General features: G+C 42.7%; 1 protein-coding gene across 6 annotated transcripts in view; it reads right to left on the bottom strand.

The window, feature by feature from the left end:
* Positions 1-26,295, bottom strand: part of ncapg2 (non-SMC condensin II complex, subunit G2) — a 159,137-nt gene that overhangs the window by 102,482 nt on the left and 30,360 nt on the right. For 5 of the 6 annotated variants that reach the window (XR_010969404.1, XM_068015001.1, XM_068014998.1 and 2 more), the window contains exons 2-6: positions 19,666-19,780; positions 17,258-17,446; positions 16,630-16,744; positions 14,010-14,167; positions 12,650-12,784 (exon numbers count right to left, since the gene is read on the bottom strand). Coding sequence is in view for 5 of the 6 variants with exons in the window: in XM_068015001.1 (XP_067871102.1) it covers positions 12,650-12,784; positions 14,010-14,167; positions 16,630-16,744; positions 17,258-17,446; positions 19,666-19,743 (675 nt within the window). In the remaining variant the exon portion in view is untranslated. The remainder of the gene's footprint in view (positions 1-12,649; positions 12,785-14,009; positions 14,168-16,629; positions 16,745-17,257; positions 17,447-19,665; positions 19,781-26,295) is intronic. The other variant, XM_068015002.1, reaches the window with a different exon arrangement.

The following is a 26,295-nucleotide window of genomic DNA, read 5'->3' as shown; positions in this document are numbered from 1 at the left end:
GATCAGTGCTGGGGCCTCAGCTTTTTATAATTTATATAAATGACTTAGATGAAGGGACTGAAGGTATGGTTGCTAAATTTAACACAAAGATAAGTAGGAAAGTAACTTGTGAAGAGCACATAAGGAGGCTACAAAGGGACTAAGATAGGCTAAGTGAGTAGGTAAAGACCTGGCAAACGGAGTATAATGTGGGAAAGTGGGAAATTGTCCACTTTGGCAGGAAGAATAAAAAAGAAGCATATTATCTAAATGGTGAGAGATTGCAGAGCTCTGAGATGCAGATGGATCTGGGTGTCCTAGTGCATGAATCGCAAAAAATTAGTATGCAGGTACAGCACATAATTAGGAAAGCTAAAGAATGCTATCGTTTATCGCGAGGGAAAATGGATACAAAAGTAGGGAGGTTATGCTTCAGTTATACAGGGCATTGGTGATACCACATCCGGACTACTGTGTACAGTACTGGTCTCCTTATTCAAGGAAGGATATAAATGCGTTGGAGGCAGTACAGAGAGGTTTTACTAGACTAATACCTGGAAAGGGTGGCCTGTCTTACGCGGAAAGATTGGACAGGCTAGGCTTGTATCCGCTGGAATTTAGAAGAGTGAGAGGCGACTTAATTGAAACATACAAGATCCTGAGGGGTCTTGACAGGGTGGATGTGGAAAGGATGTCTCCTTTGGTGGGAGAATCTCGAACTAGGGGTCTGTTTAAAAATAAGGGGTCGCCCAATTTAAGACGGAGATGAGGAGAAATGTTTTTCTCTCGGAGCGTCAGGAGTCTTCGGAATTCTTTTCCACATAAGGCAGTGGAAGCAAAGTCCTTGAATATTTCTAAGGCAGAGGTAGATAGATTCTTGATAAGCAAGGGGGTGGAAGGTAATAGGGGTAGGTGGAAATGTGGAGCAATCAGTTCAGCCATGAACATTGAATGGCGGAGCAGGCTCGAGGGGTCGAGTGGCCTACTCCTGCTCCTAATTTGTACGTTTGTATAAAAAAATTGGCTCAAGGACAGAAAACAGCGAGTCATAGTAAATGGTTGTTTTTCAGGCTGGAGAATTGGAGACAGTGGTATTCCCCAAGGGTCAGTGCTAGGAACACTGCTTTTTTTGCTATATATTAATGACTTGGATCTTGAAATACAGAACAGAATCTCAAAATGTGCCGATAACACCAAACTTGGAGGTGTGGCAAACAATGAGATGAACTTCCTGCAACAGTGCATAGACAGGCTAGCAGAATGGGCAGAGAGGTGGCAGATGGAATTTAATACTGACAAGTGAGAGGTGATGCATTTTGGCAGAAGGAATAGGGAGAAGCAACATATACTTAATGGCACAGTTCTAAAGAGTGTGCTGGAACAGAGGGAACTGAGGGTGCATATGCATCAATCTTTCAAGGTGGCAGGTCATATTGAGAGTCGTTAGTAAAGCATATGGAATCTTGGACTTTATAAATAGAGGCATTGAGTACAAAAGCAGGGAAGTTATGCTGAACCTTTATAAAGCACTAGTTAGGCCCCAACTGGAGTACTGCAATCAGTTCTGATCACCACACTTTAGGAAGGATGTGAGGGTCCTTGAGAGAGTGCAGAGGAGATTTACCAGAATGATTCCAGGGTTGGGGGATTTTAGTTACAATGTTAGGTTGGAAAAACTGTGTTTATTTTATTTGGAACAAAAGCAGATTGAGCAGAGATTTAATAGAAATGTACAAGATTATGACAAGCTTAGAGAAGTTAGACAAGGGAACACTGTTCCCATTAACTAATGTTACAAGGACTAGCGGACACAAATTGAAAGTTTTGGGAAAGAGATGCAGGGGGGTTATGAGGAAGAATTTTTTTTATGCAGCGTGTGGTAATGACCTGGAACTTGCTGCCCTTTTACCTCCTCATTATCCAAGTCCGCAAACACTCCTTTCAGGTGAAACAGCAATTTACTTGAACTTCTTTCAATTTAGTATACTGTATTCGCTGCTCATAATGCAGTCTCCTACACATTGGGGAGACCAAACGCAGAACACCTCCGCTCAGTCCGAAAGCATGACCCGAGCTTCCAGTTGCTTGCCATTTCAACACTCCCCACCCTGCTCTCATGCCAACCTTTCTGTCTTTGGCCTGCGCCAATGTTCCAGTGAACATCAACGCAAGCTCGAGGAAGAGCACCTGATCTTTCAATTAGGCACTCTACAGCCTTGTGGACTGAATACTAGGTTCAAAAACTTCAGAGCATGACTGGCCTTTTTTTAATATATATTTTTTTTTAACCATGTGCCCTCTTTTCATATAGTCAGAGCTGCTCATTATTCCGCTATTAACAATCTCTCTGGACTAATGCTTTGTCTTTCACCAAAAGCATCCACACACGCTTTGCCTTTGTCCCAGGACAGCTTTGTTATTTAATCTCTCCTGCCCCATCAAACACTTTCCCCTTTGTTCTCTTTCGCTACCCCCTCCCCTTCACTTGCTTAAATCCTAATTCTTTTCTAACCTTTGCCAGTTCTGATGAAAGGTCACAGACCTGAAACGCTAACTTTGCTTCTCTCTCCACAGATGTTGCCAGACCTGCTCAGTATTTCCAGCACTTTTTGTTTTTGTTGCAGGAAAAATATATTTTGCTAAAAGGAAAGAACAAACTAAACACTAGCGAAACTCCATGGATGAATAAAGACATAAGGGAACAATTGAGGTTTAGGAAAAAGAGGCCTACATTCAGTGCATAGATAGCAGAGGAGTACATGATGAGAGAAAATAGAGAGACTGGGAGAGCAGTCAAAAAAAAACAATTAAGGCAGTGAAGAGGAAATATGAAATTATCGATGAACATAGTAAAAAAAAAGTAAAATACTGGTGTATCAGTTAAAAAAAAAAGTAAGCTGGGATGGGAATAGGATTATTAATGGATAGACAAGATAATACCACATGTAATGATCGATGGTAGAAATTTTAAATTATTTTGCTTTGGTATTAACCAGGGAAATAGAACAGGTAGACATGACATTGAATGATGAGATGAGTAAGAAGTGCATTTAAAATACAAAAAAGAGATTATTGAATAAGCTAATCAAACTCAAAGAGGATAAAGCCCCTCGGTCCGATGGGTTGTATCCACACATTTTAAAAGGATCTAGGGAAGAGATAGCAGACACATTACTACACATATTTAATAATTCGTTAGGTCATGAAAACCCTTCATGCCAAATGGCAAATACCGATTTCATCAGTTGGAACCTTGCCTGAGACTTTTACTGGAAATTGTTACAAATAATTTTTAAAAAGAAAAGCTGGCAGCCAAGATGGACACTGCAATTTACATATGAAACACCAACAGAGTAGACTAGACACAGCATGACTGATTCAACCTAGCCAGAACAATGGGGTGCTCTCTGATTAAATTACCTGAAATGGCTTTATCAGTACAGTGGTCTAGGGCCATTGATATCCACTGACTTTGAAAGAGCCAACCCCTACCAAGTGAGACTGGACAGTTTGAGGAGTAAAGCCTTGAATATCTGAGAAGCTACCAGAAGGACCTCATTAAAAACACAAAGATGTTTGGCAATGTCATGTGACTAATTGTGCAGATCTGGAGAGACTAAGCTTGGACTGAGAAAGCAGAACAGTAACTGTAAGCCATCAAGGGAGCAGCTCTCTCTCTCTCCAGCACAGATCCAGAGAAGATGCACCTGAAACTGTTAAAGCCTCAAACCTACAGATCAGCACAGCCAACAATTAGGGGTCAAGGATCAAATGCCCTCTTCTGCCTTCCGGAACCTGAGAAGCAAGCCCGCAACCATGCATGTGGCCCAGCGAGAACTTCAAGACTACAAATTTCAACTGCGAATTCTGGGACTGATATTCAGTATTTAAGTTCCATTTATTCCAGACTCTACTCCAACCACCAGTTTTCCCTCTGCTATCTATTTGCATGCGTGTGTGACTCTCATGTGAATGTGTGTGTGGATGCCTAGCATATTTTAGCAATTTTAACCGGTTTAGAGTGTTGAGAATAAACTTATATCATGTAAACTCAAAAAAACCTCTCAGATTGGTTCTTTTGCAATTATATTAGAGGAACAGCAGCAAGCACTCAGAGGTGATAAGTTTATTTACTGTGTCAAAAGGATAAACCCTGGTGCAGTCAAACAAAAGAAGGGGCGAAAGGGGGAGACCAAGACTCCTTCTTCACCTGGTCACAGTTAGAAAAAGGCATAGTGCCAGAGGACTAGCAGATAGCTAATGTAATTCCTAAATTTAAGAAGGGGAACAAAACATGCCCAGGGAATTAAAGATCAGTCTGCTTAACATCAGTAGTAGGGAAAATAATGGATCCCTAGTAAAGGAGAGAATAGAAAATCTAGAACAGAAAAATAGAATGAATAGTCAGCACAGATTTCAAAAGGGAAAATCTTGCTTGACCAACCTTATTGAATTTTTTTGAGGAGGCAACAGCGAGATTAGACAATAGTAATGCAGTAGATGGAATTCATCTGGATTTTCAAAAGACCTTCAATAAGGTGCCCCATAATAGACTAATGAATAAGGTCAGAATGCGGAATGCGGAATCAAGGGACAAGTGTCAGAATAGATTGCTAGCTACTTTAAGACAGAAAGCAGAGAGTGGGAGTAAAGGGTAGTTATTCAGTGACAGAAGGTAGGAAGTATTGTTCCACAGGATCACTGCTGTTGACAATTTACATTAACAATTTGGACTTTGGAAACAAAAACACAATTTCTAAATTCACAGATGACACCAAATTGGGGAGGGGGCGTTTGGGGTGAAGTCAATATTGAGCAGGACTGCAACAAATCACAGGACATTAATAAACCTGCAGAATGGGAAAATGAGGCACAATACAGATAAATATTAGATAGTACCTTTTGGGAGAAAGAATAGGGAGGTCACTTATTACTTGGAAGGTGAGAGTCTAGGTGGGGTAGAGGAACAAAGGGATCTCAGAGTACAAAAACACTGATCACTAAAAGTTGTGCCACAGGTCATCAAGGCCATAAAAAAAAAAGCAAACCAAGCACTAGGCTTTATTGCTAGAGTGACAGAAGTGAAAAGTAGGGAAGTTATGGTAAACCTGTACTGAACGTTGGTTAGACCCCACAGTTTTGGTCGCCACATTATAAAAAGCATCTAAAGGCCCTGGAAAAGGTGCAGAGAATGATTTACAAGCATGATACCAGATATGCGTGGGTATATAAGCTAGGGCTCTTTTCTCTTGAGAAAAGGCTGAAGGATGACCTAACAGAAGTCTTTAAAATTATGAAAGTTTTTGACAGAGTGGATACAGAGAGTGGGTTGGACTTAGTGAGCCTGTCGCATGCCCTGGCGCCGTCCCCATTCATGGCCTATGCGGCCGGCCCACCACAATCACGCAGTAGGTGGACAATTATAATAATACTGTCACAAGGCCCAGCCAATTATGCGATGGGGTGTGATGCTGAATATGGCGTCAGATGACTCCGGAGCAGGTGCTGGCACCATATCTAAAGGCTTGCCAGCCCTGAATTCTCTCCTACCTAGTTTAAAACAGTGCCTTCCTGAGTGCTCTCTGATGCCCCAGACACCATTACTGCTGCCCCAGGGATGATTCCTTCTGCCACCTCTGCTGCCCCAGGGACCCATTCTGCAGCATGATAGGCAAGGACCTGAACACAAGCCTGCAGTGACTATGCCTGAAGGAAGTCACCAGGTGGCCCCACGGTTTGGCATTGCCGCCCTTGAGATTCTCCTCCAAGCAGCAAGACAAAGGCGGGATGTCCTCGTCCCCAGTGGTAGCAAGAAGAGGTCCTCCTGTCTGACCGAGCAAGCCTGTATGGAGATCACAGAGGAGGTCAGCAGCCATGGGATTCCCCAATGATCATGTGTGCAGTGCTGCAAGAGGGTCAATGAACTTCTTTGTTCTGCTCCATACCTCTCAGCTTTTTAGGGTTTGCATGTGGCTACAAAGGAGGAAGCATAACATGGTGAGGGAGGCACCATAAATGTGCTGGCAAAGGGGCTTAAGCATCACCGCATCCTGGCAGATGCATGGCTGCATCTCAGCCACAGGCTACCCTCTTTCACAGCTCACCTCCATCTGGCCCTAGCCAAACTGAAGTCAAAGGGAATCAGGGGAAACTCTCCGCTGGTTGGAGTCATACCTAACACAAAGAAAGATGGTTGTGGTTGTTGGAGGCCAATCATCTCAGCCCCAGGACATTGCGACACAAGTTCCCCAAGGTAGTATTCTAAGCCCAACCATCTTCAGCTGCTTCAATAACCTTCCCTCCATCAGAAGGTCAGAAGTGGGGATGGTTGCTGATGATTGGTACTGAACATTGTACATTCGCATTTCCTCAGATATTGAAGCAGATTAACCATATGATGTTCAGTACCATTTGCAATTCCTCAGATATTGAATCAGTCCATGTCCATAAGCAGCAAGACCCAGACAACATTCAGCTTGGGCTGATAAGTGCAAAGGAATATTCACGCCACACAAGTGTCAGGCAATGAAGATCTCCAACAAGAGAGAACCTAACCAACTCCCCTTGACGTTCAATGGCATTTCCATCGCAGGATCTCTCACGATCAAGATCCTGGAGGTTACCATTGAGCAGAAACTGAGCCGGAGCAGCTACATAAATGCTGTAGCTACAGCGCAGAGGCTAGGAATTCTGCGGCGAGTCAGGAGTGTGATGGAATACTCTCCACTTGCCTGGACAAGTGCGGCTCCAACATTCAGGAAGCTCAACACCATCCAGGACAAAGCAGCCACTTGATTGGCACCCCATCTGCCACCTTCAACATTCACTCCCTCCACCACTAGGACACAGTGGCAGCAGTGAGTACTATATAAAACAGGCACTACAGCAACTCACCATGCCTCCTTCAACAGCACCTTCCAAATCCGCAACCTCTTCCACCTAGAAGGACAAGGGTAGCATGGGAACACCACCATGTACAAGTTCCCCTCCAAGCCACACACGATCCTGACTTGGAAATATATTGTCGCTCCTTCACTGTCACTGGATCAAAATCCTGGAACTTCCCCCCCCCCACCCCCCGCCCACCTCAAAAGCACTGTGGGTGTACCTGAACCAGATGGACTGCAGCAATTCAAGAAGGCAGCTCACCACCTACTTCTCAAAGGCAATCAGGGATGGGCAACAAGTACTGGCCTTGCCAGCGGCACCCACATCCCATGAAATGAATTTTTTTAAAAAACTCCCAATAGCTGATGGCAGTATGACCAAGGGGCTTCCCCTAGCAGAACTGTCATGTTGATCTCTCTGCAAAGTACAGCTATCTAAACCTTTCCACTTTTTCAGAGAACCCTTCAGCCCATCATGTCTGTGCCAGCTCTCTGCAAGAGCAACTCGTCTAGTCCACTCCCTGCCTTTCCCCTGTAGCCCTGCAAATGTTTTCTTGCAGAACAGCAGGGAGACAACGCAGACTGGCAGTGGCATCCCACACATCAAGCCTCGCCGTGGTTGAGAAAGAGACACTTAAACTAACAGAGACCCAAGTTGGCTACTTAATAGCAGATGATGAGACAACAGTCTCCATGCAAGACAGTGAGGATTGTCTTCCATCGACATACAGTTCACCTCTGGAGATCTACATCATGTATAGTTGGCAAGACAAGATCTGCACATCCTAACCTACACCTTTGTGCTCTCTCATGCAGGTCAGCATCCCTAGGAGGCTCTAGAAGGGGGACCAAATTCCACCTCTGAGGAGGATCAGAAGTCAGATGATGCACTGTCACATGACTCTCCTGCACCTTCCACCAGGTTCAAATACTTTCACCTTGGTAGGTTTCTGCTTGACTTTAGAAACAAGGTCACAAACTGTTGAGAGCACCACACATGCGCACGAGCAGCTGACTGAGGCTGAAACAGCCAAGGCCTCTGATAGTCGGAGGACTGCGGGTGGCCAGGCCCATGCCGAGCCCCAGGCTCATGACGAACCTCTGGTGTCGACAGCACAAGGCATGTGGAGCTGCAGAGAGGGGCAAGGCAACATCTGGCAGAGATACCAATGGCATGGTGCAGTCATGAGCGGACGATGGAGGAGTCCATCCATGCTACAAGTGCTGCCATGTCTCAGGAATGTAAGTGCATGGCATCCTCCGTCAAGAGGTTAACAACCCTTACGGAGAGCCAGATTCCACAAATGCGTGCAGACCTACACACCATCACCTTGGCCATGAGCTCGACGCAGCAATGGCAAGGCGAGAGAAGGACGAGGCCACTTTAGTCTTCGCCAGCTCCTCATCCTTCACTGGTCAGCAGGGAGGTTCAAGTGAGCTTTGAAAGGGAGAAGAGGCTGACCTCCACATCTGGGAGCTCCCCTCAGGGCACCGAGTGTGGACAACAGCTCCTCGGCCCCTCCCCCACTGAGCCCAGCTCGAGTAGCCAAGACGCCAGAGGACAGTTCTGCACCCATGCAGGAAACCCTCAGGCAGCTGGGCCTTCCAGGCCTAAGGCAGCCACCAACGCTATCACAGGCCAAGAGGTAGCGTGACCAGCAGCTTGCCCCCAGCCCAGCTGCTAATGCAGAAGTTACACCTCATGGAGCACTCAAACATATGAAGCAAACCACCTAGAAAGACACTTGAGGTTTCCACGGATGTTTGACACACGACATTTGCTTTTCTTATAAAGTTCTTTTGTTTTTGAAATTACCTTTCACTGTGGAAAATCATTATTCTACCATACCTTAATTGTGATCCTTAGTGGATGCCAATATAGGCACAACCTTCATTTGATTAGCATCTCCCATGGGTCATAGCACATGGTTCAGCTGGGCACTAGGCATGGAAGACAAATAGAAAGGAGGCAATAAGCTGTATGCATTAAGGTGAGGCTTCATTGATTTTGTTCTTGGAGGCCATCATGAAGGCTGGAAGTGGGCAAGTATGAGACTGTCTCTCGCCTCCCTTGCCTGTCTCTCCATGTGCCTGGTCTCCGGTGCAAGGGGTTCAACATCCAGTGCTGCCTGATCACCCTTCTCAGTGTCATCCTTGTCGGTGGAGGAGTGACAATCACGTCCTCGTTATGCAAGGCCTTTCCCCACTACAGTGCTGGATTGTGCAGAGCACAGCAGACCATCACAATACAAGAGACCCTCGCTGGGGCATAGTGCAGGGCACTACTGGATCAATTCCAAGCATGGGAATCTCATCTTCAGCAGCCCAATGGCCTGCTCTATGGTTGCTTGGGTGGAGCCATGGCAAATGTTGTACCTCTCCTCTGCTGCTGTGCAAGGGTTCCTCACAGGTGTGTTACGACCAGGTAGAGAAAGAGGTCTAGGGTTCCCTTTCAGCCTTCACCTGGTCTTACCATAACAGGGTTTAATTTTAAACACACCATGTTTTTAGCACCCCCTTGGTGAATCCTTGTTCACTGCTTTCCAATTATAAGACAAAGAAATCAGCGCAAACAGGTTTTCTTAGGTTTAAAGAAGAAAAGTTGAAATTTATTAAACTTAAACTCTAATTCGGTTGACACCTGCAGATACACGACGCGCCCACGCTAGCATGCATACGTGATACACACATGCAAACAGAGACAGAAAAGAGAAGAAAAATAAAGTGGAATAGTTTGAGGCAACCTCTGAAGAGGGTTTTTGTTACAGATCTTCGAGCTCATTGTAGAGTCCTTTATTGTAGGTAGATCTTGCTTTTTGTTGGAGCCCAGTATTCTTCTTAAACCTTGTTCGCTGTAGTAGACTTTTCTCTCTTGGGGTTCAGAGGCTTATGAGAAAGAGATGGGAGCAGACAGGAGAGATCTTCTCAATCTAGGAGCAAACAGATTTTCACAGTTCAAACTCTCTGTGGCTAGTTCAAAAAACCCTGGAACAGCCAGTTAGTCATGTGACCAGCTGGTCCAACCAGTCCTGGCCCCTGTGGATTGTATCCTCCTTACCACGCCCTAGAATGCATTTCCTCACCTTCGATGTCTGTTAGTATGTAAATGTTTTTTTTCCAGCCACGGTTGATCTGTTTAACAAGTCATTTCCTTGCTCCAACAACAGTTGAAAATCAATGCTCATGACAAAATTGATGTGCCTCATTCTTGGCAGCTGGGGGCCTCGCAGGACAGGTGCAGTAGACATGTCTTCAATGGGTAGCCCTTGTCCCTGAGAATCCATCCCTGAAGGTGAGCAGGGGGTCTGAAGTGTAGAACCTGGGACTGTAAGTACGTAGGCGTTGTGGCCGCTTCCCGTACTCGCAGACCAACTGAACATTTATGGAATGGAAGCCCTCCCTGAAAAAGGCAGTTGGTTCATCCTTTGGAGTCTATCATACCTTGCACCTAGGGAATCCAGCGATAGCCCTCTCGGGCTGACTGTCAGGGTCGATCCAATGGCGCACATAGTCGCCAGCCCTACTGGCGTATTGGTCACCTTCCTGATGCAGTGGTGGGTTGCTGCCTGGGAGACACCCCAGTGGATCCTTGGAATGATACAGACATGTAAATGTTAAGTGCCACCGTGATCTTCAAGGTCATGGGCATAGAGTGACCACAGAATCCCATAGGTCGCAACTTGTCCTGCAACATGGCGCATAAGACAGTGGCGGTGTGCCTGGAGAGCCGAAGTTTTCGCTGACAATGCCGCTTGGACATTTGGAGGTAGCTGACTTGAGTCCAGTACTCTGTGGCACAGGTGAACCATTCTCGGCACGGCTAGCTGCCGTTACTCGTCATGGAACTTCATGGGTAGGCACTGTTACATCCTGGCTCCCCTCTGTCAGGAAGCACCACATCATGCCATGGGGGTCCAAAAGGACAGAGTGTATGAGAGCCATGCCAGGTGATCAGTATGCCTCCAGAGCACTAACCTAGCAAAGACGAACCTGCTTTGGCAGCTTTCAATTTGTTACTTCTCTTGGAAAACTCGCTAATGGCCCTCAGTGCACACCCTTGCTGTTAGCCCATCCTCTCACCCAGCAGTATGGGCACCCACTACAACCAAGCAACAGTTTGGGCACCAGATACTGCTATTCAAAACTAAGCCCCCACCTTGGAGACAACGCGACACCCAGCCCCCCACTGCAGCCCACCTGATACCCAGCTCACCCAGGCAGAGCGCACAGCACTGTAGGCCAACTATGGCCTCCACTCTCCCATCTTCCTTTATGCATTGCTGGTCATGGCTGCCTACCAATTGCAGCACTGAGGTCTCGCCTCGGTGCCTCCAGTTTCAAAGGCCAGGGTTCTGAAGGCATGCCCATCGTCCACGTAATTCCAAGCCCACCACTGAATCGCTTACAATTACATGTAACGGTATTAAAAATAACTGCTCTACAATTTAAATTGCAGCCCCTTCATGTCAGGGCAGCGACATTACCTTGGTACTTTCCCATTATTGACTAAATCCGGAACAGACATCGGATTTCCGGGTGGAATTGTCCGACACAATTCTCTGGCCGGCCACCCCCCCCAAACACCACCATTCCAGCTCCAAACAGCCTCACTAATCTCAGTCCAATGTTTCCACTTGTGGGGAAAAAGCTATCAAGATAAGATAAGATAAGAAATCCAATAGGGAATTCAGAAGAAATTTCCTTTCCCATCGAGTGGTGAGAATGCGGAACTCTCTACCACAGGGAGTGGTTGAAGCAAATAGTATTGATGCATTTAAAGGGAGGCTAGACAAGCATATGAAGAAGGGAATAAAGTGTTATGCTGTTCAACTTTAGATGAGGAAAGATGGGAGGAGTCTCAGGTGGAGCATAAATGCTGGCATGGACTGGTTGGGCTGTTTCTGTGCCGTATATCCTTTGTAATCCTATGAGTGCCAACATAAATTGGGAAAGTATTTCTGTGAACCGGTATGAATAGGGGTTAGAGGGACTACAGTGTCTCCAAAGCATAAACGTGCATTCTGATTCACACATTTTGATCTAACAATTCCAAGTCTTTTAGGGAGCATAGCCTCAGACACCACCTAGAAATCATAGAATTTAAACAGCACACAAGATGGCATTCAGCCCATCATGCCTATACTGACTCTGCACTAAGAGCTATCCACTTAGTCCCACTGACCTGCCCTCATTCCATAACATTCAATTTTTTATTTTCTAAATATTTATTTACTTCTCTTTTAAAAGCTATTACAGATTCTGCTTCCACAACTGTTTATGGTCAAGCAATCCGTCACCTCGCAACTCTCAAAAAAAAACCTAATCTCTCCTTTCATTCTTCTGGTAGTGATCTTAAATTTAAGACTTGCAGTTATATGCTTTCCACAACCTCAGGATATGCCAAAAACCTTTACATCCAACAAAGTACTTTGTTGAAGTGTAGTCACTGTTGTAATGTAGGAAACTCAGTGAATTTGTACAGCAACCTCCCACAAACTGCAATAAGAGTAGTTGACAGAGGGATAAATGTTGGCCAGGATACCAGGGAGAAATCCCCCACTCTTCTTCAAAATAGTGGATGTAAAAGATCCCATGGCACTAAGAGGCCAGACCCTTAGTTTAACATTTCATCTAAAAGATGACACCTCAATACTACATTGGATCATCAGTCCATGCGATAAGCAGAATGAAAAACTCTTACTGATTTTGGAAAATTATGCCAAACTATGTCTTGTGCTTTGAAACACTTAGTGGAATTTTGTAGTATTGCTTTTTCCACTTACCTCTTCCTTTTTTATGTGAGCAACACTCATGAAACACTGAAGCAAAACATCTTTCACTTCAATGCTTTCTTCAGAATTGAACTCAAAATTCTCCAAAGCTTGATGGAAGTGCCAGAGTCGAATTATATCAGCATTCTGTGCATGAAGTGGAAAGGAAAGCAACATTTATTTACTGGACTGGCAGCCAAGAGGTATAGCATCATAAGATTAAACATCCAGTCATTTCAAAAAAAATAGACCAAAGAATAATGAGAAAAATAAAAGTAATGGAGTAGGTAATAAGAAACAAACTGAGTGCATATTAGCCATTTTAGTACATCAGGGATCATTTGGAACAAGGCACAGCTACAAGCTTCTTATTTTATATGTTTGAACTTCATCAAAGTAAAAATAAACTGAGAATGAAGTGTTGTCAAAAAGATGGCAAAAATATTCAATGATGAGGGCTTTCTCGAAGTTCAATACTTTTATATTGCTTCTGCAAAGACAGCAGTTTACGATCGAAGCAGTTTTTACAGATAGAATACTGTAAATGTAAGCATGCATTTCCTCAATGTACTGTACAAAACTTCAGTACTTTTAAGACACAAAATGTCTGTTTTTATAGGTTTCTTGCTCCCTCGTAAGCTTGAATCTGCCTCGTAATTTGAGTGGATTCCTTCTGCATCTGACCTAACACAATACTTCCCTTTCAACAGACCAGAGGTCAATCTTTCTCCCTTAGATGTCTTGTTCCCACTCCCTGGTTTTTAGCAAAAGGCATTCTTTCTGGCAAACTTGTCAAGCTTCAGGCACAACTACAACGTAAACAACTCACCTTACAGCATTTTTCAAATTCTATATGCTAAGATTTTTTTTTAAACTTCCCAGCTATCTTCCTGTTAAGCTAATTTTGTAACTTCCCAGGTGCCTCTCTGCTTCTTTTACCCCATGTTCCAACAAACATGCTTTTATTTAGGAAAGCAGCGAGGAATGTGAGTCAACTACTGAAGAACTGAGAATATAAGCGAGAGAAAATGAGTGTAACACATGCAGAAATAAGTGTGAGGGGGCATGGACAGAAAGGAAATATTTTGAAGAATGGACTTACAAACAGCAAGAAAAGAAAAAATGTCAGAGTGGACTAAGAGAAAGTCTGTCAGAACCAGGCAGAGGAAAGGCTGACGAGTAAGATATGGAAATTAACATATGAATTAGGAGCAGGAGTAGGCCACTGGGAAACAAGTAGAGATAATGACAGGAAGAGAGAGATATGTAACTATTATTTTTATTTTTGCCCACGAGCAATGTCACGGATAAGATCAACTGGTATTAAATATTCTGCAAAATTAATTTTCTGATCAAAAGAAAGTCACTATACCGAAAACTTTGCCAATAAGCTTTTCTCCAACAACATAATAAAGGCAGTTTTTCCCAATTCTTCTTTTCCTTCCAATCCTTTGTCCCACCAAGCCTCAAACAAACGTTGGATTGTAATTTTCAAAATTCCTTGAAACTTAGGCAATGCTGGCAAAATGCCTGAAAAGAAAAATAATTAAATAGACATCAAAAGATTTCAGATCTATTGGAGGTAGGCATGCTTTTAATGGATTTGGAAAGGTATAAACAAATAACTCTTGATACTATTAATTCCATTATTGTTTATGTTTTATAAGTCCTTTCTGCAAGTAAATGACAATATTATATCTAACATAGTCTTCATTCACTGTATGACAGCGCTGCTTTCTTGGTCATGATTAATCATACATTACAGTTTAGATCCACAAGAACAGAATAAAAACAAGCTCAGCAGGTCCGGCAGCATCTGTGGAAAGAGAAGCAGAGTTAACGTTTCGGGTCAGTGACCCTTCTTCGGAACTGACAAATATTAAAAATGTTACAGGTTATAAGCAAGTGAGGTGGGGGTGGGGCAAGAGATAACAAAGGAGAAGGTGTAGATTGGACAAGGCCACATAGCTGACCAAAAGGTCATGGAGCAAAGGCAAACAATATGTTAATGAGTTAACATATCATTAATCATTAACATATTGTTTGCCTTTGCTCCATGACCTTTGGGTCAGCTATGTGGCCTTGTCCAATCTACACCTTCTCCTTTGTTATCTCTTGCCCCACCCCCACCTCACTTGCTTATAACCTGTGACATTTTTAATATTTGTCAGTTTCGAAGAAGGGTCACTGACCCGAAACGTTAACTCGGCTTCTTTTTCCACAGATGCTGCCAGACCTGCAGAGTGGTTCCAGCATTTCTTGTTTTTATTTCAGATTTCCAGCATCCGCAGTATTTTGCTTTTATAAAAACAAGCTAATTATCATGGGTTTTCTACAGCATGAATAGGATCGTCCAGTCTGTGGCTATTAAGGATGCTTGGACAATAACTGCAGACCCACATTTACCATTTATTTCTGGCAGCCTTCTGTCTCGTGAGACAATGGTTTGCACCTCGGTGGGCAACTCTGAAATAAACATCACCTGGAGCCCCACTCTTCCATGGCAGTCTCTGCCACCTTGCTGCAGATGAAGGAAGTGGGCAGTGAGAAGGTGCAGGATTCGCTGGCCTGTGTTTTCTCCGGGCCATCTTATCAGCCAGCTGAGCTTTCTGCTTCCCTGCGCCTCTTCCAATTCCCCTCCAAATAATCAGCATCCAGGGATTCCAGCCATTGGCGGCGGTCTCCCTGCTGTGTGAGTCAATGTCTGCCATCTTCATATCTTGCTTGCAGGTGTCCTTACAACAGAGGTATGGACATCCAGCAGTTCATGGCCCAGTGGCCAGTTCACCGTACAGAAGGTCTTTGGGTATCTGGCAATCATTCATCTGATGAATGTGGCTAAGCCATCGCTGACGTCATTGGCTTAGTAATGAGTGTATGCTGACAGAATTGGCATGCTCCAGGGCTTCTGAGTTGGTGACCTTGTCCCGCCAAAAGATGCTAATATTATGTGTGAGACAGCAAAAGGTGGAAACTGTTCAGCCTTTTCTCCTGCCTAGCATATGTTGTCAAGGTCTCACTATTATAAATGAGTGCACTGAGGACGCAGACTTGGTAGAGTCGTAGTTTGGTGTTTTCCATCAGGTTGCTGTTGGTCCATACTCTTTCTCACCTATTACACATTTATCACTTAAGTAACAACCCACTAATTAACAACTTCGGTATGTGAACTTACAGTTAGTGGTCAACTACATATCAAATGAATACATGTTTTAAGTAAATGAATTAGGTACTCACCTTCCACCAATACACATTATATTATTGCTACCAAAGTTTGCACAAACTGTCACTGCAACAAATACTTAAAATTTAATGCCTGACAAAGAAAAATGGAACGATGCCACATCCATAAACTCTAGATTGGCAACAAACAAATCTGTGATTTCTCTCAAAGATTCCTAATATAGTGGATCAAGAGAATGAATTACTGTTTTCACCTTGGGCATTGTCACATGTACATAGTGACTCACTGTCTAAGCTGGCAACTTGTTCCCAAGATCGAAGCCCTCTGCAAAGAAAACCTCTGACATCGAACCTTCTTCTAATTTTGTATAACTTATACATGCCCCATGTTCCTCCCTAACCTAGCTAACTCAAAATAGCCTATCCACATGGACTGAATCTAGTTCTTTATTTTAAAAGCCACAAACCAAATCTGCTCAAAGTTTACCCTTTTCTAAAGTTAAAGGGTATAGCTTTCTAAGCCAATTGTTGTAACTAAGGATCGTTAGATCAGGTATCAATCTAGTGCTTACAGAGGCCTTGGAAAAGGTTCAGTATATCACCCACCAAGTGAGGGGACCAAAACTGATACAGTGCCCTAGATGAGGCCTAACCAAGATCTTAAAAAAAAAATTGGTTTTTTGTGTAAGTACACCTGAAGTGCTTGTGAGGTTATTCCACATTAGTTACTATACAAGTGCAAGTTGTTGTTGAATAATTGTGACACCAAGACACAAAGCAGTACTGGCATACCGAAACAAAACACCTACCATTCAAAATAATAGCAATTTCCAGCAAGTCACTGTAAACATCATTCTCATCAATTACACGCAAAGAGGCCGCAGCCACTTCTGTTACACCACTGATCACAGCCAGATTTTTCTGCTGAAAAGAAGCACAAGGGAGGTTTTATTTTACTTTTTTTAAGTGACGCTGCAATAAAATTTTCACTTAATTAACATTTGATACAATATCTGGGGGGAAAAGTATGAAAAACAAAGCATGTATCAAGAGTACAATCAATCAATCATATGCCTAAACCAGGAATGGCTGTAGTAGGGACCAATGTAGTTTTAAAATTTAAATGAGGCAGAACACTGACACAGAAAAACAGAGCTATAGAATTTGCAATAGTCCTCCTGCCGATTACGTGATTTCAGCAGTTTGACTGTGAAGTTGAGAGAAAATCTGGCTAGACTCACGGGGAGGGTCACAATTTCTGGCAATACATAGGAATACTTTAAAATTAAGCTGAAAGAGAATTTTTCATTCTATGATCACTAGAAAAGCTAATGAAATTAAATGAATTAGTGAAGGCTGGAATAAACATTAAAAAAAAAGCACCTCTAACAAATGATGGATTTAAATGCAAAACAGCATTACACATCATCTCCTCACCATATCCTGTGCACCCTCCACCTCCATCTCATCATCACTGTCTTCATCATGTTGCTGCCAGTTCTCCACTGGGTTGTCTAATAGAAGATCAGTTAACAGCCTCTTCAACCGCTCCCACAATGCTTCCCTTTGCTTCCGTGGGAACTCCTGTAGCAACTCATTTAGATCAAATGGCTCTGAATTGTTTTTCTAAAGGGAGGAAAAATAAAACTAAAATTACATGGTATTTTTCTCGTGGGTCACCCAATTGCCTGAAACATCACTGCGTGCAAGATTCCCAAAGCAAAGTAAGAATTCCCCACAGGTAAAGTTGGTTTACCTGATGATGGATTGAATACTTTCCCCCAGTAGATACATCCCAATTATCTAAATCCAATTTGCAAATTATCGAGTCTGCCACAAAACACTGTTGGTTCCAAACTTTCATCTCCAGGCATTTCATTTTGGAATCAGACTAACCTCCTTCCCAAACTCCCAAGGCAAACTTTAGATATCAGCCGCTCATCATAAATGGCATGTTGAGCTGTACATGATTGACTACACAAAAAAATACAAGTAAGTGGTTCTACCAGTTGGTATTGTAGAGATGGAGCAGTATTTTCCTGTCTTTCAAATCAAATCCACAAAATTATATTCAGCCACTATGGAAGAGGAAGGGATTAAACCCATCTTATTTCATCTATTTCCAGAGATTTTGTCTCCAATACTTTATGCAGAAGACCATCCCACATGTTTGCCACTGTGCAAGAAGAAATTTGTAACATCAGTCCTAAGTTTCTCTTTTTACTAGTTTGAATCTACTCTCACAATTTTGTTCAAAGTAATTTTCCAGATTGACTTTTACTATACCATTTCCTATCTTCTATAAGCTTTTTAAAAGCTATTTCTCCAGTCCTTATGCCCATGAAATCAGAATCATTCTGGTAGTTCTTCTCTGATCTGCCTCCAGAATCTGAAAATCCCTCGTGTCTTGGTGAGCACAACCCAAGATGTGGTCTGGGCAGCCAATACAGTAACAACTGAACCTACTGATTGCAGATGGGTACAGCAAAATAGCTCTTTACGTTGGGAATTTAATTGCAGTCTAAATTAACACACTTCAGCCAGAACCACAGCGAAAATGCCAATCATAAGAAGTTTCTCATGACTGATTAAGTCAACTTCTGAAGTATAACATAACCTTATCACAACAAAAAGAGATGAGATGAGGGAAAAAAAAATTATGCAACAAGCTGTGATCTAGAATGTGCTTCCTGAAAGGCTGATGGAAGCCTTCTTTTCCTAACAGCACTGTGGGTGTACCTAAACCCCAAGGCCTGCAGCATTTCAAGAAGGCAGCTCACCACCACCTTCTCAAGGGCAATTAGGGATGGGCAATAAATGCTGGCCTACCCAGTGATGCCCACATCCCAAGAACAAATAAAAAAAAAAGCAAATTCAAAATTAATTTTCAAAACAAGAATTGGATAATTACTTGGAAGTGCAAAAATTTGAAGGGCCAGAGGGAAAAAGAGCAGGGGTGTATGACTAATAGCATAGCTCTTTCAAAGAGCTGGCAGAGGCATGATGGGCCACATAGCCTCCTTCTATGTTGTATCATTGTATGATTCTATAATCCAGGAAAGCTCTGATTTCATCAGAAATTAAACAGAAGAATAAATGTTCAAATTTATTAAAACAAACTTCTAAGTGGTAATACAAAAGCAAAATACTGCAGATGCTGGAAATCTGAAATAAAATGATATTTTGTCTGAACTCCAGTCAGTTCTAATGAAAGGTCACAGATTTGAAATGTCCACATCATTTATTTCTCCACAGATGCTACCAGACCCACTGAGTATTACCAGCATTTTCAATTTGTATTTCGGATAAGAGTTTTTTTATGGGGTGGGGGGGTGATGTATTGCAGCCGTGCACTTTCTTGTATTCTCAGAACACACCACTTCTACCATGTAATGCAACTGGATATTCACAAAATCAACAATACAGCACGTGGCAAAAAAAATCCCAAAGGAAAGATGGTTAGAAAAGAGAATTTAATTTGAATTCCACGCCTCTGGTTGATCATCAATAATAAATGACATGAATTTAAAATTGTCAGTGGAGAAGAGAGCTTTTGTAGATATCTCTTTCTGCAGAGTTGTTGAAATGTGCAAAGCAATTGAAGCCGAGACCATTGCAGCCTTGAAGGAAAAAAATAAATATTTGAAGGAGATAATGATATAGAGCAGCGAGATTCATACTGCTGTAGGCCACAAGTACAGACAGGATCGTCCCAAAGACCTTTTCCTGTACTGTATGGTTCTAACTACAATAGATTACATGCACCATTAACGACCTTTATTATGAAGCTGAATTGTAGTCATATGCATTATTTCAAAAATATTCCGAACAGGTGCAGTACTTACATGAAGCTGAATAAAATTCAGGAAATCTTCCACTGACGCTTTACACACAGATTGTAGAAAGAGGGCACGTTTCGACATGATGCACAATACTTTTCTGCATCTAAGAAAATAGATTCTGCCAGAAAATAGACATATATTATGGAAGAATACAACCCTTTCATTAAAGATTTGCTCAGTAAACAAACAATTTAAGCTTGATTGCTCTCTTAAAATAGATACAGAGGTTACCACATAGACTAATTTCTCATCCAAAGAACTCAGAAGTGATTTAGGACAAGAAGCTCAGCTTAGACACCAGTTGTGTACAACCTCAGTCTAAACTAACAGCCAGAGGGCTAAGATTGGTGAGCATGGCAGGATATAATCAGGATGGCTGCAATCTTGCCAACATTGCACTAAAGAAAGCTCCAGCTAATTCACAACATAATGTCAGACAAATTGTGGAACAGCACAGGAATAATAATGGAGTCAAGGAAAGGGGGTTGTGGTAAAGATGTAAAATTGGGTGTTATGTGCATACATGATGCTGACTGCATATTTATAGGTTATTCCCAAAGGCCAGCAGTCAGTGATGAGGGGCCATGAATTTACAGTAAATAGTGATGGAGAACATGCAGCACAGGAGGTTGATTATGTAAATATTAATGGAAGCATGACTGATTGATGGGTCTTTTGACTTGCGCTATTTCCCGTGCATCTTTCTACCCTTTGCCACCATCTCCACCATTCCCCCCCACCCCAACCGTGCTCGTCATCTTTAATCCCACTAGCCTCTATATTCACCAGATCATCTTTGAGCACCTCCGCTGCCTACGTGCTTTGGCCACTAAACACACCCACTTCATGGCCTGAATATAAAAATCATGGCTGATACTCCAGTGCAGTACTGAGGGAGCACTGCACTGTCGGAGGTGCCATCTTTCAGATGAAATGGTAAATCAAGGCCTCATCTTCCTGCTCGGGTGAATATAAAAGATCTCATGGCACGATTTCGAAGAAGAACAGTAGAGTTATCCACGGTGGCCTGGCCAATATTTATCTTGCAATCAACATCACAAAAACAGATTACCTGGTTAACGTCATATTGCTGTCTGTGGGAGTTTGCTGTGCACATATTGGCTGCTACGTTTCCTACATAACAACAGTGACTAGACTTCAAAAAGTAAGTAATTGGCTATAAAGTGTTTTGAGATGTCCAGTGTTCATGAAAAGTTCTATATAAAATGAAAGTTTTTCTTTTTCTTCTCTTCCCCACCTTTATATAATGTGATGGAATCCGTGGTTGCAAAGCCTGCTTGTTTTTTTAAGACCCTAACCAAAACAGAAACCAGAACTGAAACAGCAACAGAAGCTGGAAATACTTCATGTTTGCAGGAAAACTGACACTAGTTAGAACAGATAAAAGGAGACAAAGTCCTCCCCAGACCAGGCAGGTCAGGCGGGGGGTGGGTGGTGCCAGCAAATGGAAGAAAGTGAAGACTGAATCCAGGAGCTGTTTCTGTTGCTTAGTGTGGCTGACTAACCAGATTCGGCCATACAGTGCAAAGGTTGTCACTCGGATAAAGGAAACCAAGACTGTCATGAGCGTGTCTTGTGGTGAAGATCGCACTCATGGAGTTCTGATTGAGAAGGAACTGCTGTCAGAAAAACAGTGACTAAATCCTTGAAGAAAAGAGCTAAAAATCTACCTGCGGAACTTCAGAGTTGTGAAGAAATGTAGGACTGTAATTGTTGCCATATATGCTGGATGGACTGCCCAGTGAATCCCATCTCTGTTGTATCTGATAGTTAAAATGTAATTTGTAATATATATATTTATTGACCATGATCTGTCTGCTGCTTCATGTTTAATTGATGTTGGTTTTAGTTTGAGTGCTAAAGTAAAATTTATAAAAGTAAAATCTTATCCATTTGGTTTGGCTTCCTAACTTGGGATCAATTGGTGAATTTGATTTGTTTGTTGGTGGTCTCCACGTGAATCATACAATAAGCACTGGGCTACCTCCAGCAGCATTGTACAATGAACGAAATGTTGCTTTTTGCCACAGCCATAATCCTGCAGCACCCAGGAACTTCTAATTATTACTGAACCTATAATAAAGATCTACTTGTGACTCCCAAATCAACTTTCCCATCTTTGGAAAAACCGAAAAAGCCAATGAAGTCTAAAGCAGGCTCCAAAGAACAGTACTTTATCTTTCTCCTGGGGACTCTGGCCCTCTGCCTTCACCTCAGTAACGCAAACATTCTTGTGACTCTGTCATATTGTTAGTTCTTTAATATTTCTTTACATTGTCTGTCTTTTTTTAAATGTGCCCTTGGGATGTGGGAGATGCTGGCAAGACAGCATTTATAGTGCTCTGAAAAGGTGACAGTGGGTGCTTTCCTTGAACTCTTGTAATCGTCATGCTGATGGTACGCCCACAACAATATTGACTAAAGAAGTGCAGAATATCAACAGTGATAATGAAGGTACAATAATAGCTACAGAATAAGGGGGCACACATTTAAAACTGAGATGCGAAGGAATTTCTTCTCTCAGAGGGTGATGATTCTCTGGAATTCTCTACCTCAGAGTTGTGGAGGCTAGGTCACTAAATGTATTTAAGGAGGTGGTAGATAGATTTTTGAAATCTTGTGGAGTCGAGGGTATGCGGAGCAGGCCCGAAAGAGGAGTTGAGGCCTGGGACAGATCAGCCATGATCGTATTGAATGGCAGGGCAGGCTTGAGGGGCTGAATGGTCTACTCCTGCTCCTATTTCTTATGTTCTTATGTCCAGGTCAGAATGGTGCGACACCTGCGGAGGAAACTTGGACCTCATGGCATTCCTATGACATCACTGATCTCGTCCATCACCATTTCCCACATTAGAACAGTGGCCACATTTCAAAAATACTTAATTGGTTGTAAACACTTTGAGGTATTCTGAGGTCATGATAGGAGCTATATAAATGCAGGTCTATCTTTTAACAGCTGCACGGGAAGGAGGCGCTGTTGAAGTGATTTTGGTGAGTTGTTGCAGTGTGTCCTATGGATCATACATACAGTATTTTGTAGATGGAGGAGGTCAAGATCAGTAGCAGGGACACCAATCAAACTAACTGCTCTGGAAGGTGTTGAGCATCTTGACTGTCACAGCTGCAACCATCCAGGGGAGGGATGAATATTCCATCAGACCTCTGCCTTAAGCCTTAAAGATAGTGGACAGACTTTAAGGCATCAGGAAAAGGACCATTCATTACAGTGTAGTCAACAGCTATCCTATGTAGCCACACTGTTATGGCTGGTCCAGTTCAGGCTCTGGTCAATGGAGACAGGAAAAATGTTGCTGGTGGAAAGCCACCAATGCTGATGACAATGAAGGTCAATGGAAATGGCGGGCTTTCTCTAGTTCAGGATGGCCATCACTTGTTGATTACGTAGCATGAATACTACCTGTCATTTGTCAGCCAAAGCTGAGATGTTATCAAGATCTTGTTAGTTTTTTTAGTTTTTAGAGATACAGCACTGAAACAGGCCCTTCGGCCCACCGAGTCTGTGCCGACCATCAACCACCCATTTATACTAATCCTATACTAATCCCATATTCCTACACCATCCCCACCTGTCCCTATATTTCCCTACCACCTACCTATTCTAGGGGCAATTTATAATGGCCAATTAACCTATCAACCTGCAAGTCTTTGGCATGTGGGAGGAAACTGGAGCACCCGGAGGAAACCCACGCAGACACGGAGAACTTGCAAACTCCACACAGGCAGTAGCCGGAATTGAACCCGGGTCGCTGGAGCCGCATGGCACAGTGATGGCATGGGCTACTTCATTATCAGAGGAGTCATGAATGGTGCTGAACACTGTGAAATAGTCAGCAATCAGTCCTACTCCTGCCCTTTGATGGAGGGAAGATGATTCACAAAGCAGATATGTCATCCCAATCTTGCCATCCCCATCCCATATGGAAACAGTCTCTCCAGCCAGGGTAACTTTGTAATTGTACTCCCCTTACCTCCTGCTGTCTTTGTTCTCCACCAACCTCCCACCCTACTACCACCAACCATTGGCAGCCACAAGAAGGTGACAATATAGGAGACGATGTTGTAACATTCAAAAGACATTTTTCAACAAAAAAAAAGTCCCAGGATTCACTTTGCAGTCTAACTCCAATGGGCATTGCCACCGCACAAGCTTAGACTCAAGGAAGGAGCACTTACAACATTGCATTGCAATTTTAATCCTAAACAAGGACTTTGTAATGGAACAAGATTGGTAGTTTGCTTCATTGATCAATTCTGCCTGTTATAATTTCAGAATCTAAGGAAATAAAATTTTTATTCCTCAAATTATATTAAGCCCATCAGATGTAAACCTACCTTTTCAACTCAGAAGTAAATAGTCCCCAATTAGACTTTCATATTCTATGACTATAAACAAGTCACAAGGCCATACTTTTGACAGAACTATATTTACATACCAAGGCCTGTTTAACACACGGGCAACTTTATGTAGCTTTTCCAGTGTTTTATAATGCTTTTGTACTCTTAGGCCTTTGTTTATAAAGCCAATGATCCCATATGCCTTTTTAACAGCCTTTTGAACTTGTCTGTCCATCTTCCAAGATTTGTGTGCATACACCAAACCCAGGCTTTTCTGTTCCTGCAACTTCTTTATAATTGTACCACTTAGTTCTAAATTTTCCTTTTACAAATTTGAACCCAGATCATCAAAAGGTTACAGCACAGAAAGAGGCGATTCAGCCTTCTGGGTCTCTGTGAGACCAACTCAGCTAGTCCCACTCCTCCACCTTTTCCCTGTAGCGCTGCAAATTATCTTCAGATAATTACCCAATTCCCTTTTGAAAGTATCAATTGAATCTGCCTCCACCACACTCTCAGCAATGCATGGCAGATCCTAACTATTTGCTGCATAAAAAAAGATTTTCTTCACGTCCCCTTTGATTCTTTTCCATTCATCTTAAATTAGTATCCTCCGGTTCTCAACCCTTCTGTCAATAGAAACACTTTCTCCTCATCTACTCTGTCTAGACCCCTAATGATTTTGAACACCTCCATCAAATCTCCTCTCAACCTTCACTTCTCTGAAGAGAACAGCCCCGGCTTCACCAAGCTATCCTCGTAAATGAAGTTCCTCATCCCTGGAATCATTCTTGCAAATCTTTTCTGCACCCTCTCTAATGTCTTCATTGTCCTTCCTAAAGTGTGGTACCGAGAACTGTACACAATACTCCAGTCGAGGCCAAACCAGTGTGTCCCCCTTGTACTACATTCACAATTTGAAATGCAAAATAATATGCAGATATATATTTCCCATTCCTTTCCCCATCTCATATGCCCCCACAAGATCATCTTAGAACACCTCTGTCCCATACTGAAAAAGCCCAGATTTCTTCAATTATTCCTGGTAACTCAGACCCTGGACATGAGGGAATTAGCCTCAGCTCTTCCCTGGATGGCTTCCACAGCTGAATGTCTATCAGAACTGGACACAGTACTTAAGGTGGAATCTGACTGCCACTTCATCTAATATTCTGTTTTGGTTATCTCATTCTATATTTCCCTGAGCAAACAGTAGAATGAATCCAGATGTAGCAGCAAGACTGCTGAAACCACATGACACAATACCATGTCTGTTTAAATCTCAGTTCAACTGTTCAATCTATGCATGCCTGTACAAAACCCATTCACAAGGGGTTAAAATATTGAACAGTAAATTTTAAATATACACTTCCAACCTAGTAAGGCATTGCAGGAGATAACTGAACAGGATAACTGAATAAAACAGAAAAACTTGCATTTATATTGTGCCTTTCATGACTACAGGAGATCCCACGAAAGACATATTTACCCTAGAGGGAGTGCATTGAAGGTTCACTAGACTGGTTCTTGGGATGAGGGGATTGCCCTGTGAAGAGAAATTGGTAGACTCGGCCTATTATTTCCTGGAGTTTAGAAGAATAAGAAGTGATCCAATGGAAACACATAAAATTCTTAAGGGCTTGACTAGATGCTGAGAAAATGTCATCCCAGCTAGGGAATCTAGAAGACAGGGTAAGTCGCAGAAGGGGTTGGCCATTTAGGACTGAGATGAGAAATTTCTTCACTCAGAGGGTTGTGAATCTTGGGAATTCTCTACTCCAGAAAGCTGTGGATGCTCAGCCACTGAATATATTTCAGACAGAGGTTGACAGATTTTTGGGTACTAAAGAAAATAAGGGATATGTGGATAGTTCAGGAAGGTGGAGCTGAGGTAGAACAGCCATTATCTTGTTGAATGGCAGAGCAGGCTCAAAGGGCCTACTCCAGCTCCTATTTCTTACGTTCAAAGCATTTTACAGCCAATGAAGTACTTTTGAAATGGAGTCACTGATGCAGTGTAGGAAACACAGCAAACAATCTCACAAACACCAATGTACTGATGCCCAGAGAATCAATTTTTTGTAATGTTGATTGAGGAATAGCTATTGGGCACGTCAGGAAACTCCCCTGCTCAGTTTAAGCAGTAAAATTCAATTATAGGATTTTACTGGTTTGCTGCGGATCAGATTGGGCACACTCTTTCGTGGCGACCCTATAGGCTGAATTTTACAGGGGACATAGAAATCCCGCCACTGG

The sequence above is a fragment of the Heterodontus francisci genome, chromosome 2 (assembly GCF_036365525.1).
Source record: "Heterodontus francisci isolate sHetFra1 chromosome 2, sHetFra1.hap1, whole genome shotgun sequence".
In the NCBI taxonomy this organism is placed as follows: domain Eukaryota; kingdom Metazoa; phylum Chordata; class Chondrichthyes; order Heterodontiformes; family Heterodontidae; genus Heterodontus; species Heterodontus francisci.
The sequence above is the reverse complement of the archived record's forward strand: the minus strand, read 5'-3'. Positions and strand labels throughout refer to the sequence as shown.